General features: G+C 47.7%; 1 protein-coding gene across 7 annotated transcripts in view; it reads left to right on the top strand.

Annotated features, from left to right (window-relative positions):
* The window catches only part of CDK5RAP2 (CDK5 regulatory subunit associated protein 2), a 169,401-nt gene that overhangs the window by 7,928 nt on the left and 148,324 nt on the right, over positions 1-13,149 (top strand). For all 7 annotated transcript variants that reach the window (XM_049627905.1, XM_049627940.1, XM_049627912.1 and 4 more), the window contains exons 2-3: positions 1,400-1,467; positions 4,470-4,537. In XM_049627905.1, coding sequence (XP_049483862.1) covers positions 1,400-1,467; positions 4,470-4,537 — 136 coding nt within the window. The remainder of the gene's footprint in view (positions 1-1,399; positions 1,468-4,469; positions 4,538-13,149) is intronic.

Genomic DNA, 13,149 nt, shown 5'->3' with positions numbered 1-13,149 from the left:
AAATCTCTCCCATTTTCCTACAAATGAGGATTTTTAATATTTTTCTTTGTCTTTTAATGGATATATAGCCCACCTAGTTTCCAAGAAGGATTTGAGGTGACCCTAGTGTACATGTATTTAGTTTTTCATAGTTGAAGGCACATTCTGCTGAAGTTTTTCTCAGTTATCTTTACAGCAGACACATATTATGTAATCATTCTTGTGATGTTGGAATTTTGTGATCTCCAGTTTTTTGCTCGGTTCTGACCACAAAGATCTGTTGCCAACGCCACAATTTGGTGATCGGGCAGAATTGTCCTAGGAACAGGATGGATTTGGATTTAGAAACGTGGAGAGAACACTGCTGGGAAGGGAAGCTGAGTGTCCCTCAGTCTCTAGTTGATAGCTTGGGACGGGGAAGCATTATTGGGGGTTAGACAGAAAAGATTTGGGTTCTTGACTTGGTTGCTGTGTGACTCTGGCCAGGCCGCTGAAATTATCTACGCCGTGGTGCCCCCCTCTGAAAACGCGTGGCCTCTCGGGCAGCTCTCACGATGGTAAATCTTTTGTAAATTACAAAGCACTGTATGTTTCATGGTGACAGCAGTATTTTGCTCCCATTTAAGGAGTGCCCACAATATGCCAGGTACCTTGCTGAGCACTTTGTGTCTTGTTTGATTGCCAATTACTTACGATGTAGCTGCTGTTCTCCTTTTAGGGAGGAAGGAAGTGAGGCTTGGAGAGGTATATGGCAGAGCTTTGAATAGAATCCGGGGTAGTGTCTTTTGTGTCAAACCACGCCTCCTATTATGGCTTAGTTTTCTGTCAGTGTCTTCAGATCCTCACTTAACCTATTTTTATAATTCAACCGGTAAAATTTCTTGGATCAGTGAATTTTGCATTTTTATGTGACATTCTTAAGGCATCTGAATTGGTGCCTACGTCTTGGGAGCTTATTTTTGGTTGTGAAAAGTGTATTAATAGCGATAATACTAGGAATGACAAAACCAGTAGGTAACCATTTATTGAGTATTGTGTGCTGAGTGTTATAAACATTAACTCATTTAATGTTTACAGGTAGAGGGTTGGTATCCCCATGTAAAATACGCAGTGGGACTCAGAAACACGTTTATAGTTGGCAAAATGCTTCTGCACCGAGCACATGAATGGCTCACAGAACACTTGATATACGAATGAATGAATGAATGGATGAATGACCATCCTTACTGAAGGTCACTCAGCTATTAAGTGTTAGAGCCCCAGAGCTTGAGTTCTTAACCTCTGCGCTTCACGTCTCCTGGGTCACTCAGCAGTGTGTCCCTCATTGGCTGCGGCCTGATGATTGTCACGTGCAGTCCAGGCAGTCCTGACGGTCTGTTCAAACACTAACTCATCTCCTCCTGCACATGCTCTCTCCTAGTGGCCTTGTTCCCAGTTTACCAGACGACGTGGATGGCATCAGCCCCATTGCTGGTTTGGGGAATGGTGGTAAGTATACAAAGCCGGGCAGTCTCTTGAGTAAGAGTGAGGGAAGTAGACGCTAGACCATGAAGGCCTTGTGGCCTTGAGCCTAGGACTGGGCTTCGATGTCTCCGGGGCCCAGGGCCTCCCCTGGCATGGCTAGGTGCTCCCCGTGGGCGCTCGGTATTTTACATACCTACTGAGTTGCTGTTCACTTGCTCTCTTAAACACTGGCCTGGGGGAACTGATGTCCTCCAGGCCCTGTTTCGGGAGTTCTTTTGTTGCCACCAGACGCGTAGAGATTCAGCCGGTGTTTGCCGAGCCGAGCGCCTGCGCGGAGGCTGCGTGTCGAAGTGGTGACCTGGTCAGGTGTGGAGGGCCTGCTGCCCCCTGCCGCCGCGTGGCTGCAGGCCCTGAGCACTGCCCTCTGAGCGCGGTGTGCCAAGGCCTTCCCAGCAGGCTGCTGGCTTCCATCTGCTGGCCGAGGCCCAGCATTCCGACAGCAGCCTGCCCTTTGGAGACAAATAGTTGGTCAGACCACGGGACACGGCGCCGAGGAAATAAGCAGTCTGTTGTGCGGAAGCTGGGTTGCGAGGAGCGTCTCTGCTGGGCAGCTCGGCTTTTGCTAAGCATTCTTCCCAAGTTTTGTTTCTGAAAGAAGCAAATGCTATTAGAAGTATCTTTGGGAAGTGCTAATAATTTGCCTTTTTAAAATATCTGAAGAGATATTTTGACTTGTGGGTTGTTTTTTTCTCTTTTCCAAAGCGAGGCGACTTGCAGAAGGAAGTTTTTAGAACAGACGGTGTTAAGTGTCCTGAGGTTTATTTCTGGAGAATACTTAAAGGCCACCCTCAGGTTTTCCTTCAGAACCTGTTGACTTCTACCTTACACACAAAATCCAGCAATCTCTATTCTTCCTGCCGAAAATTGATGGGCCTGCTCCTTGCTTCAGTCCACAGTGTTTGTACATCGCTCTGTGCCCAGCCCGGGGCTGAGCACTGGGATCCAACCTTGAACGTGGTCACAGTCAAGCCTAGAAGATAGTTCAACAGAGAAGTGTCATGACAAATCATATAAAAAAAGGTGCTGTGAGGGAGGATGAGGGGGAGGCGGTCAGGCAAGAGTTTAAGACATTGATACTGGAGCTGAGACTTGACGAACGAGTAGGACCTAGATAGGGACGCAGGCCTCGGCAGAGCACGGGGTGTCTGAGAGCCAGGGAAACAGATCTGTGTGCCCTTGTCTGCTACGCAGGGTTCTTTACAGTGTGCCCCTGCCCACCTCCACCTCCGAGCCTCTTGTGCCCACTGGTTTCTGAACGCCATGCCTGCCTCTAGGCCTTTGCCTGTGAAGTTTCTTCTTCCTTTTGCCTTCATCTGCCTGCTGCCTCTTTAAGACTCACCTCAAAGCTCACCACCTTCTTTGGCTCTCCCCAGGTTCACTTTGGTGTTCTTTCCTCTCTGGAACTTACACATTTCACTTACTTCATTTATTCCTGTTGATTGGTGACTTTAAAAACCTCCAGAATCAGACCCCTTCTTCCCTGAGTATCATCTTACTACCTGTGCTAAGCCACCGTGATCTCTGGCCTGGATTGTTCCAGTACTCTGGCTGGTGCCCTTGTCTCCCTCTAAGCTCCTTTCAGTCTGGTCTCGGCGAGGCAGCCGAGGGAACCTGTCGAAACCCAAGTCCAGCCATGTTCCTCCGTAGCTTGGAGCCCTCTGGTGGCTCCCCAGTCCCGAGAAGAGCCTATAAAGCCAGGCACAGCCTGCCCCCCAGCACCTCCCTTACCTCCTCTCCTGCGGTCCCATTGTTTAGTGTCCTCCGGGCCCCTGCTGCTGGTTCTTACATCCACTGGGCACCCTCCCACCTCAGGTGTCTCCCTTTGCCCTTTTCTTCAGGTCTGCCCAGAGGACACCTTCTCAGTGAGACCTTCCTGATTTAGCCACCTTACTTAAAATAGCAATCCTCACCCCACCCTGGATATTTCCAATCCTTCGCCACTGAATTTTTCTCCATAGCCTTTATCTCTTTTTAACATACTATCTAATTGCCCTCTTATTTTGTTCATTGTCTGTCTTCTCTCTTGAGACTGTCAGCTCCATTTGTTTCGTTTCCTGACGTGGCCACATCTAGAGTGGTGCCTAGCAGAGAGGAGGCCCTCAATGCATATTTGTTGGAAGAATGGATTCATTCATTTACTCAGTGCACATTTCACCCAACACTTAAAAAGCACCAGGCACTTTCTACAGCGTGGTACCAGTTTGTCTGCATCTCTGTCTTGCCTACTAGATCGAGAGCCTTTAGGCGGGATCAGTGGCTCTCTCACCATTGTTTCCCCAGCACTAGGATGGTGATTGGCACAGAGTAGGTGTGCGATGAATGTTTGTTGGAGTAGAGGAGCTGTGAAAAGCTTTGGGCGGTGGCAAAGTCTGTAATCGCCCTAAAGCAAGGATGGGGCAGTTTTCAACCTATTGCCTGCTTTTGAAAACACTTCTTGGAACACAGCTTCCTTACTTATGAATTGTCTGTGGCTGTTGTGCTCCAACAGAAGAGTTGATCAGTTATGACAGATTTTAGGCTTTGCTTATGGCCTACAGAGCCTAAAATATTGATTGTCTGGCGTTTTAAGAAAAAATTTGCCAACCCCAAGCAGTTAGACATGCTTTAATTGCTGACACGGGAAGGTGGTATCCCGTTCAGTGAAATAACTTCCTGACGATCACAGAGGAAGCACCTATCGGGACAGTTGGGGTTGGCCACATGCCCAGTGCGTTTTGTGGGTTCGTTCTCCGACAGGTTACACTGGGGCTCCTTGAAGTAATTTGTAAATACCTGAAATATAATGGTTTAGAGCTTTCCCTGGACTCAAGTCAGTAAATCACAGTAGACAGAAAGTGCCAGCAGAATGTACTGTGGAAGCTGTTCATGTTTTTGTTTTTTTCTTTTCTGGGCTCTGTTCCCTAACAGGGATGCTGGGTGGTTTGCGTACCATGCCGTTTTCCTGTGTCTGTTTTACCTTTTTATAGTGCTTCCAAATGTGTCCGAAGAAACAGTGTCTCCCACCAGAGCACGGAACATGAAGGACTTTGAAAATGTAAGTGGAGATACCAGATCATCATCCCTAACAAATCACGTCTGCTGCCGCGGTCCAGGCAGGCCCAGGCGGGAGCTGTATTTCTTGCGAGGTGTTGAAGCTGGATCACGCCAGAGTTGCGGGCGGTGCTGCCTCTTGGGGGCGCTCTCCGTATGGCTGTTCCCTACCTGTGCAGCCGGCCCTTCTGTCCCGGGCCAGATGCGGGTTCTGACAGGACCAGCAATTTCCAGCTTTGGGGAGTTTGATGTATTTCTGGGGTCCTGAACGTCAGGATATTACCATACTGCCCAGCGGAGAGGCACTAATATTTGCCAAGGGCTTCCCTGTAACGTGAGGCATGTTATTGATGGTCCCCACTTAATCCTTGCTATAACTCTTTGAGGTATTTTACATTTTACAGATAAGTCGTAAGCCTAGGAGAGACTCGCTTACAGTCACGTGATACTTGAGTGGTGGGGCTGGGATTTGAATCCAGGTTTTTAAGGATTCCAAAACCTTTATTCCTGCCGCTGCTCTGTGCCGCCTCCTTGCTTTTCATAGGCTTCATCTTTGTTGCTGTGGAACAAAACGCGAGCAGCCTGCGCCCAGGGCGGTTGTGTATAGCATCTGAGGACGCCTTATGTGGTGATGGATTTGGCCTCCATGCTTAGTGTCTTCCCGCATTGTGTCTTCCATTTGTTAACAGAGGGGGTTTGTTGTCAAGGAACAGGAAAATAAGGTTATTTTCCCAATTCCAATTCTCCTTAACAAGTTACCTGTTCAGCGCTCTCATTTGTCATGGGAAGAATTAGACCCTTCTTCATTTGCAGCCAAATGAAATCCATACTATGCAAGACACAGGAGATATTTATCAGGGAGAAGACGGAGGACGGAGAGAAGGACGTTCCACAGTTACGTCTCTCCCTCCCCAGTTGTCTTTACAGAACAGAGCGGTACTGTCTCTGGATTTAATTTAGAATACTCATTACTGCTAATAGTTATCTGCAAACCACCAGTGACCAATTGAAGAAATGACTTGTCAGATCTCTAATGGAAACAAGTAATTTCTGAGCTTTGAGTTGTTCTCATTTCAACTGTACAACTCCATCTATGCTGTGGGGTCTGGGGCCTCAATCAAATGAGATTTGATTATTCCACATCGTGTATAATTAAAACGTGCTCTGCTATTAAATGGCTGTTTCTGTTTTATCCTCAGAGTAAGAATAGCCACTGTTTATTGAGCTCTTGCTCTGAGCTGGGCACTTGAAAGATTTAGCTCTTCATGTATGTTACTTTAATATGGAAGCCGATCCGCAAGACACAGAGTTATTTAATTTTTGAAGGGCACGGCTTTGAATTTTATTCCTAGGTGGAAAAACTTAACAGAATCTTAGAATTTTCGTTTCGCGTGTTATTGTCTGCTTTTTGAGCCGGAAGGAATCTTAGACTTGAGTCCGACCCTAGGAGAAACTGAGGTGCAGGGATGTGACCTGGCAGACCGTGGCCCCTGGACCCAGGCTGCCTGCAGGTTCACTGCTCACGAGTGACCTCGGGCCAGTCGCGTAATCTGTCTGCACTGTCTTTAGACTGGGGGTGTTGACAGTTTCTGCTTCTTCAGGCTGCTGGCAGGATTAAGTGAGCACCTCTTGGCCCGACGCAGAGCTCCTCTCTTCACTGTTTTTAAATTCGTTATTAGTTTTTCTACTCTGCCGTGTGATTCAAGTGTCCCTTCTCCAGATGGGTTCTGGATGACCTAAATGCTGTTGTTCTGGAAGGCGAGAGGGAGTCTTCTGTGCCGATACATTTCAGGATTTATGCTTTTTCTTTATGGCTGTGGTCCTCCGGCTGCTGTTAGGTTTTTATGGCATTAATATTTTTTATTGTAGCATTTTCAAGAGCAAATTCTGCTGTTGAAATTGAAATGACCACAGTGTTCCCAGTGTCTCCCTTTCAAGTCTTTATGAGTCGCTGAAATGTTTCATTTGGCCTGAGCTGTTACGCGCATGAGCTCTACGCAGAGGTGGTCCGAACTTTCTGTGGGATGCTTGTAGGAAATGCTGTTGGCGTCGAATGCTAATTTTAAAGTCAGCATGCATATTAAGGAGGGGGTGGAATACTTTTGATTTACAAGGAAGTTCATGATTCCTCTTATGCTAGTCTCAGCTGCTGGGTAACTGGACATCAGGGTCTATTAGCTAAGGTCTAGCAAGACCTCGGCCTTCTTCTGGTTTGCTCAGAGTTCATCCATTCATCAACAGATATTTTCAGATATATGCTCTGTGCCAGTCTGTGGTCTGAGGCTCGGGAGTCTGCAGATTAAGACCAGGGAGGTTTCCCTGTCATGAGACTCACAGGCCGGTTGGGGAGATAGATGGGAAAATGGTGCAGTGACAGAGGGAAGTACAGAGCGCTGTGGGGCACAGAAGAGGGCTCTGAACCTGGCTGGGGGGTTTCAGGGAAGCCTCCCTGGAGGAAGTGTTCCTCGAGCTGGGCCATCAGGGACAAGTAGGGATTAGCCAAGGTGAGAGGACTGGGAGAGCATCCCAGGCACAGGGACTCACCTGGGCAAGCGCAGCGAGAGGTGTGCTGGGCGCAAGGAGTTTAGGGGATTGTAAGTTCCCGTTGGCTGGAAGGAGGCTGTGTCAGGGGGTCCTGAGAGCAGTGAGGCCACTGAAGAAGGCAGGGGTCAGGGGTCTCGTATGTTACCCTGCTTTGGTTGACCTTTGTCCTGAAGACGAAGGATGGCCGGCAGATGCTTATCTGGGAGGGAAAAGACCAGAGTTGTACTCTCAAAAGCCCCCTGGGCTGGAGGCCTGGCAACAGGCTGTCACTGAAAGGCTGCTCTGTGGCGTGGTGCTGGAGCTACGTGGCTGTGGTCGGGAGAGGTCAAGAAGTGAGGCTGAGACTCGGATCTGGGGGAGACCATCCCGTCCCTTCGTTTGACACACGGGCGCTCTGAAGCCCAGAGAGGGCGCTGACTCTTCCAGGCTGGGAACCAGGTCTTCCACACAGGCGGCCTTTCCTGCTGTCCTCTGCTGTCCCCTCTGTGTGAAAGCCACTTGCCTCCTTGTGGGTCTTTGCATTGCTGATCCTTTGTCTATACCTGCATCAGGTGAGGTGGTAATCACCTGTAGGGCAGGCCTTAGGGGGAGGAGCTGGCAAGTCTGCCTGTCTTACTGGTCCTTTCCAGGTGACAGCGCAGTGGGGGCTCCCGGACCTCGACCGGAGGAGGCCTGGCAGAGGCAGCATTTTGTAAGACACTGTGCTGTGTAGTGTGGCCTGTTCTGGGTACTCAGGCAGTCAATTTCTCTTTCTCTTTCTCTCTGTCTCAACATTTTTTCGGTGAGTGGAGGAGACCCAGAATCTGGATCAGTATATCCAGTCCAGGTAGCTATCTTTATCTGTATATAGAAGAATTTAATTCTGGCTTTTTCTGTGACCTTCGGGACAGAGCATGGCATGGGTAGCTTTCTGCCTCTCTTAATACTGGTGGACAGCATTATTTCATGACTACTAGTTCAGAAAGACTTGTATTAAAAGGAAGGGCTTGAACCATAATTTACATAATCTCTTAGTGTGGGACATTCCAGGTTGTTTTGAATTTTTCACTCTTACAAAGCTTTGATGAGTCTCCTCGTGTAGGTCATTTTACAGTTACGTGATTATGTCCTTAGGGTAAATTCTGCTGCTCTTGTCTCATACCCGCCTGCCCGAGGTGCTGGTGTTCTGTGCCCAGGCCCCTGTTCCTTTGTGTTCAAAGTTCCTGGTCTCAGCTGAGGCAGGCCGAGACCCGGCCCTGTGTAAGGGGCTGCTTCCGTGTTGCTGAGGTCAGCACATGCCTCCTCCCTCACAGCCTGTGCTCCGGCCACATAGCCTGCTCTCACTAACCCACACGGGCAGGGCCTTCTCCGTGCTTCTCCCTCTGCCTAGAATCCTTTTTCCCTCCTTGAGTGGCAGGACTTTCGTGTCTCAGCTTGAAGTGTGACCTTGTTAGAGAGGCCGCCCCTAACTCCTTCCCCAGCTCTCTGGAGACCCCCATTATCTTGTCTGACAGCAGGCACTCAGCACCGGCCTTTTCCACCATGGATCTTACGACTATTTGTACTTGGGTGTTTTATTTGTGTGCTTGCTTAACATGCGTCTCCTTTATCCCTAGTACTCAGCGCCCGACAGGATGGTGGGCTCTTGATAAGTATTTGTTGAGTAAGTAAATAGACAGACGAGCTTGTAGAAGAAACTAGATCTGTACATTTTGGTTACCTTGTCTGTAAAATGGGAAAATAATTTTTGTCTCATTGGGTTGTGATAAGGATTGAATCGGGAATGCCAGGACCGTGTAGTGGGAGGGGGACAGAGCTTGTAGTCGGCATGGGGGCACGCAGAGCCCGCCTTACAGGAGAGCAGGCAGCAACCAGGCAAGCCGAGGCTAGGGACGCAGCGTGAGGGGTGCGTTTAGAACAAGGCAGGAGACCAGGAACTGTGTGGATGCAAGTCCGTGGAAGGGACTGAGGACTGTCCGTAGCTGGCAGACTGCGTGCTGCAGCCACTCTCCGTGGTGCTGGCTGTGTTCAGGATGGGGCTGGCCGGCACCGAGGGCCTTTGGATTCCAGTTTGGCTTGTGGCCGGTGGAATGTCTGGTCGGTGCTAAGCGCTGGGGTTCACCCGTGCTTCTGGTTCATCCTTGGCCTCCCGCTTACCATTGAAGGCTGTGTGTTCTCATACCTTTGCCCTCCAAAAACCTGGCCAGATGGCAGGCTGGGCAGTGTAAATTTTTACAATCTTTTTGAAGGCCATTTGGAAAGAGATTTTTATGGTCATAAAAATAGTATTACTCTTGAGCCTCGTAATCTGTTTTGGGGGAAATTTGTCCTAGGGAAACAACCCAGTGGGAGGAAAATGCCATGTGCGTGAAGCTGTTTGTTGCCACATTGTGTACGGTTGGGAAAAATTGGGACAAGGGAATTATGTTTTACATTTGTTATCTCTCTGTCTTGCAACAAGTTCCTGAGGAAGGTGTTTCACAGATGAGGAAGCTGAGGTTGGAGAGATCAAATGACTTGCCTGTGAGCTTGGTGTGTTGAGAAACTGGAAAGAAGGCTTTGATGGTACAGCCTGTCTGCTTTCCACGGGACATCCTGAAACCATAAATGCTCAGCAGAGAAACGGCTAAATCACCGACTGTGAATCAGTTCAGTGGTACCTAGCGCTGTCATTGACTTGATACTTACGTGCGGTTCTGCAGCAACGTGAAAAATACTGAGGATGTAATGCTAGGCTGGAAGGAATATAAAAGGAGTTGGTTTCATAATGTAGGTATATTCCAAGTGTTGCTTAGGGCTCAGTTTCTAAATTCTGTTACTGCTGCAGTATTGTTTGTTAATAAGCAGATGTTTGCCTAGTAACCGTTTTTATGATTTGAGGACGCGAGGGAGAGTATTGGACTCAGAAACTGATTCCAAAGTGTCCTCCTCATTTTATGCACCTCGTTGAGCTGTTGCTGGCAGAATTACCTCACGTGCGGTGTTGTCGACCAGAGATGAACTTGGAGCGGCAGGATGTCATGGTTTTTATGACGTCTAGGTGAGTGGTCTAACAGTTTTTGGACTTTCAAGGAGCATAAAAAAAGTTGACGGTGGCCCAAAAGATGTGTCCGTTGAGGGTTTGAGTGAGAAATGGCTGTCCTCCATTTCCCGCTTGCCAGGTGCCTTAGCTCATGGTGTTGTCACGACACTCCCGTGAGGTGACTGATTTTTATCCTTATTTATAGATGAGCCAACAGTGGCTCAGAGATGTTAAATAGTTTTTCCAAGGTCACATGGCTCACAGGTTGGTGGCCTTGGGAGTTCAGTCTGTTTCTGTTGACCCCATGGCCCCCTTGCTCTTAGCTCCGGCTGCCTCGGGTCCAAAGATGCCTTGGGGTGAGCCTCAGCTTTGGGGACCCCGGCTTCAGCAAGCTGCTGAAACCGATCTCCAGAGTCAGGTGAATTGCTGCGATTTCAGCGGGGCCTGGTTGGAGTTGTCCTGATTCTTTCCTGCGTTGTTGGATTTTGTCTGTCTTCCCTTCCTGATGGAGCTCTAGGCCAGGCAAGGCTTTTGGCCGAGGGAGGCAGGCAGGGTGACAGTAGCTCCTTCAGAATCTGTCCTGCTGCGCGCTGGGGCCTCCCTGCAGCTTCGGAAAGCGCCACCCCGTAATCACGTTGGGACGTTTCCCGTCTCGGATGACTGCAGTCCACAGTCGCCCTGCGGCTCCGGGGGCTGGGATGCGGCAAAGTACAGCTCACGCGTCAGCTTGCTTGTCAGCGTTAGGTTTCTAAGTCGTGTGTGGTGGGTTTTATCTTGGGGGGTATTTATTCCTGGTGTATGGTAAGCTGTTTTCACTTTTTCCAGCTCGAGGTTTTTGTTTCTTTTTTCTCTTCTTGAGGTCGATTCTCTTAAAGGGGGAGATACAAATGAGAAAAATATTAATATATTTTACGTTCTTGTACTGTGCTAGGCACAGTACCAAACGTTCTAACTAATTTCTTTCAATCCTGTAGTAGGTCTCTGAGATAGGTATTCCTTTAATCTGTAGAAAGGAATCCAGGCGCACAGAAGGATGAACTTGACTGAGGTCCTACAGCTAGTAAGGTGGTCTGGATTGTATTCATTCATTCGTTTGTGCGCGTTAACAGAGGTCGACTGAGCATCCCCTCCAGACACTGTGCTAAAGCCTTAAGGGAAACAGCCATAAACAGATAATATCCCTGTCCCCAAGTGGATTATATTCATGTAATTGGCATGATAATAAATAAAGGAGTACAGATTGTGAAAAGTTCTAGCAAGAAAACCAAGAGTTCTGTGTTCAGGAGTGACTCAGGTGGCAGTCACAGTGGTGGGGACCTCTTGAGATTGGGTAGTCGGGAAGGGCCTCCGAGATGGTGCCATTGGAGCCGAGGCACCGGGCACGTGCTGCGGGAAGAGCTGTGTGGGCAGACAGGGGCTTGGCTTATTTGAGGACCAGAAAGGAGGCTGGTGGGGCTGGAACATTGCGTGACAGGGTGATAATAGGACGAGGCTGGCGAGGAGAGTGGGGACCAGATCATACACCTCTCTGTGCCCATGGCAGGGAGTTTAATTCTGAGAGTGATGGACAAAAAACAATGGGGTGATCTGTACTAGATCTGAGTCTGAAGACCGTGGGACTCTCTTTGCATCCCATTGCCTTCAAGAAATTCTTAAATGTGTCCAGCCACCTGGGCAGCCGTTGGGCACTTGCTAACTGTCTCTTTATGATTCAGGCTGGAACGTACAAGACACAAGAGTGTGCGGTGCCCGACCTCTTAGAGATGGATTGATTAGAAAAAGCAAGTTATCAGCTGGTATAATGCAGTGTGACAGTTGCAGTGATAAAGAAAGTAGAGGGTATATGGAAACATTTCGAAGGGTCTCCAGTCCAGCCCGATGGGGGTAGCCCGAGAAAACTTTATGAGGGAAGTGGTATTAAGTGGAGAACTAGGCTGGCATTGTTGTGGAAAATAGGGTGCCTGTACCTCATTGTATTCACCTGGGCCGGTCTGGTGTTTGCATTCACCTTCTGAAGGCTTATTTGCCTTTTTCTTATTTTTTAAAAACTTCTTTACCTGCACGCAGGATACATATTCTTTCGAGTGTTGCTGAGAATTTTAGCAGTGTGTACAATGTGGGTATTTTAAGCAACCTCCATAAATATTTCATTGGTAGTTGAGTAATAGAATAAGGTTCCTCTTTATAGGAAGCATCTGGTGGGGTAGACTTTTTGTTTGAATGAACGTTTTATGTGCTGTTTCCTTAAAACATTTAAAGCAAGGCTTTAATGAACTTACCAGTGGTTTCTTGTGCTGTCCTTGTTAGCCACAGAGTTGAAAACTTAAGTGCTAACAAGAGGGCCAAGGACAGTTTGATGTAGAGTGTGCATATCATTTTCTTTTATCCAGTTATAAAAATATGTTGGTTAAAAAGCATTATATATTCTTACCAATTACTTTTTTTGAATGCTGAAAAAAACCAGTGGGGATCATATTATCATTCACTAGTACTGTATTATCAGTACTATTTTACTATATTTCATTTTAATTATTTAAAAAATGTTTATTTATTTATTTTGAGAGCGCGCGAGAGAGAAAGAGCAGGGGAGGGGAGAGAGAGAGAATCCTAAGTAGGCTCTGTGTTGTCAGAGCAGAGCCCGATGCTAGGCTGGATCCTAGGAATCCTGAGATCATGACCTGAGCTGAGGTCAAGAGTCAGGTGCTCGACTGACTGAGCCACCCAGGTGCCCCATCATTTTAGCAATTTTTAAAACAGCTTTATTGAGAGATAAGTTACATGAAAAAATTTATCAATTTTAATGTTGAATGAACCTTGACAGATGTGTACTGCCTTATAGCCTGTCATAATCAAAGTATATATATGTGTGTATATACACACATACATATTAATACACATATATATATTAAATGATTTTTTTTTTGGTATATGTGTGTATATACAGTTCTAGGCTCATGTAACCATCACCACAATTAGAATACAGAACATTCCATAATGCCAAAAAATTCCTATGTGCTGTCTCTTTGTGGTCAGACCCTTTCTTCATCCCAGAGTTCTGGCAGCTAATGCTC

Source organism: Panthera uncia, chromosome D4, assembly GCF_023721935.1.
Source record: "Panthera uncia isolate 11264 chromosome D4, Puncia_PCG_1.0, whole genome shotgun sequence".
In the NCBI taxonomy this organism is placed as follows: domain Eukaryota; kingdom Metazoa; phylum Chordata; class Mammalia; order Carnivora; family Felidae; genus Panthera; species Panthera uncia.
The sequence above is the reverse complement of the archived record's forward strand: the minus strand, read 5'-3'. Positions and strand labels throughout refer to the sequence as shown.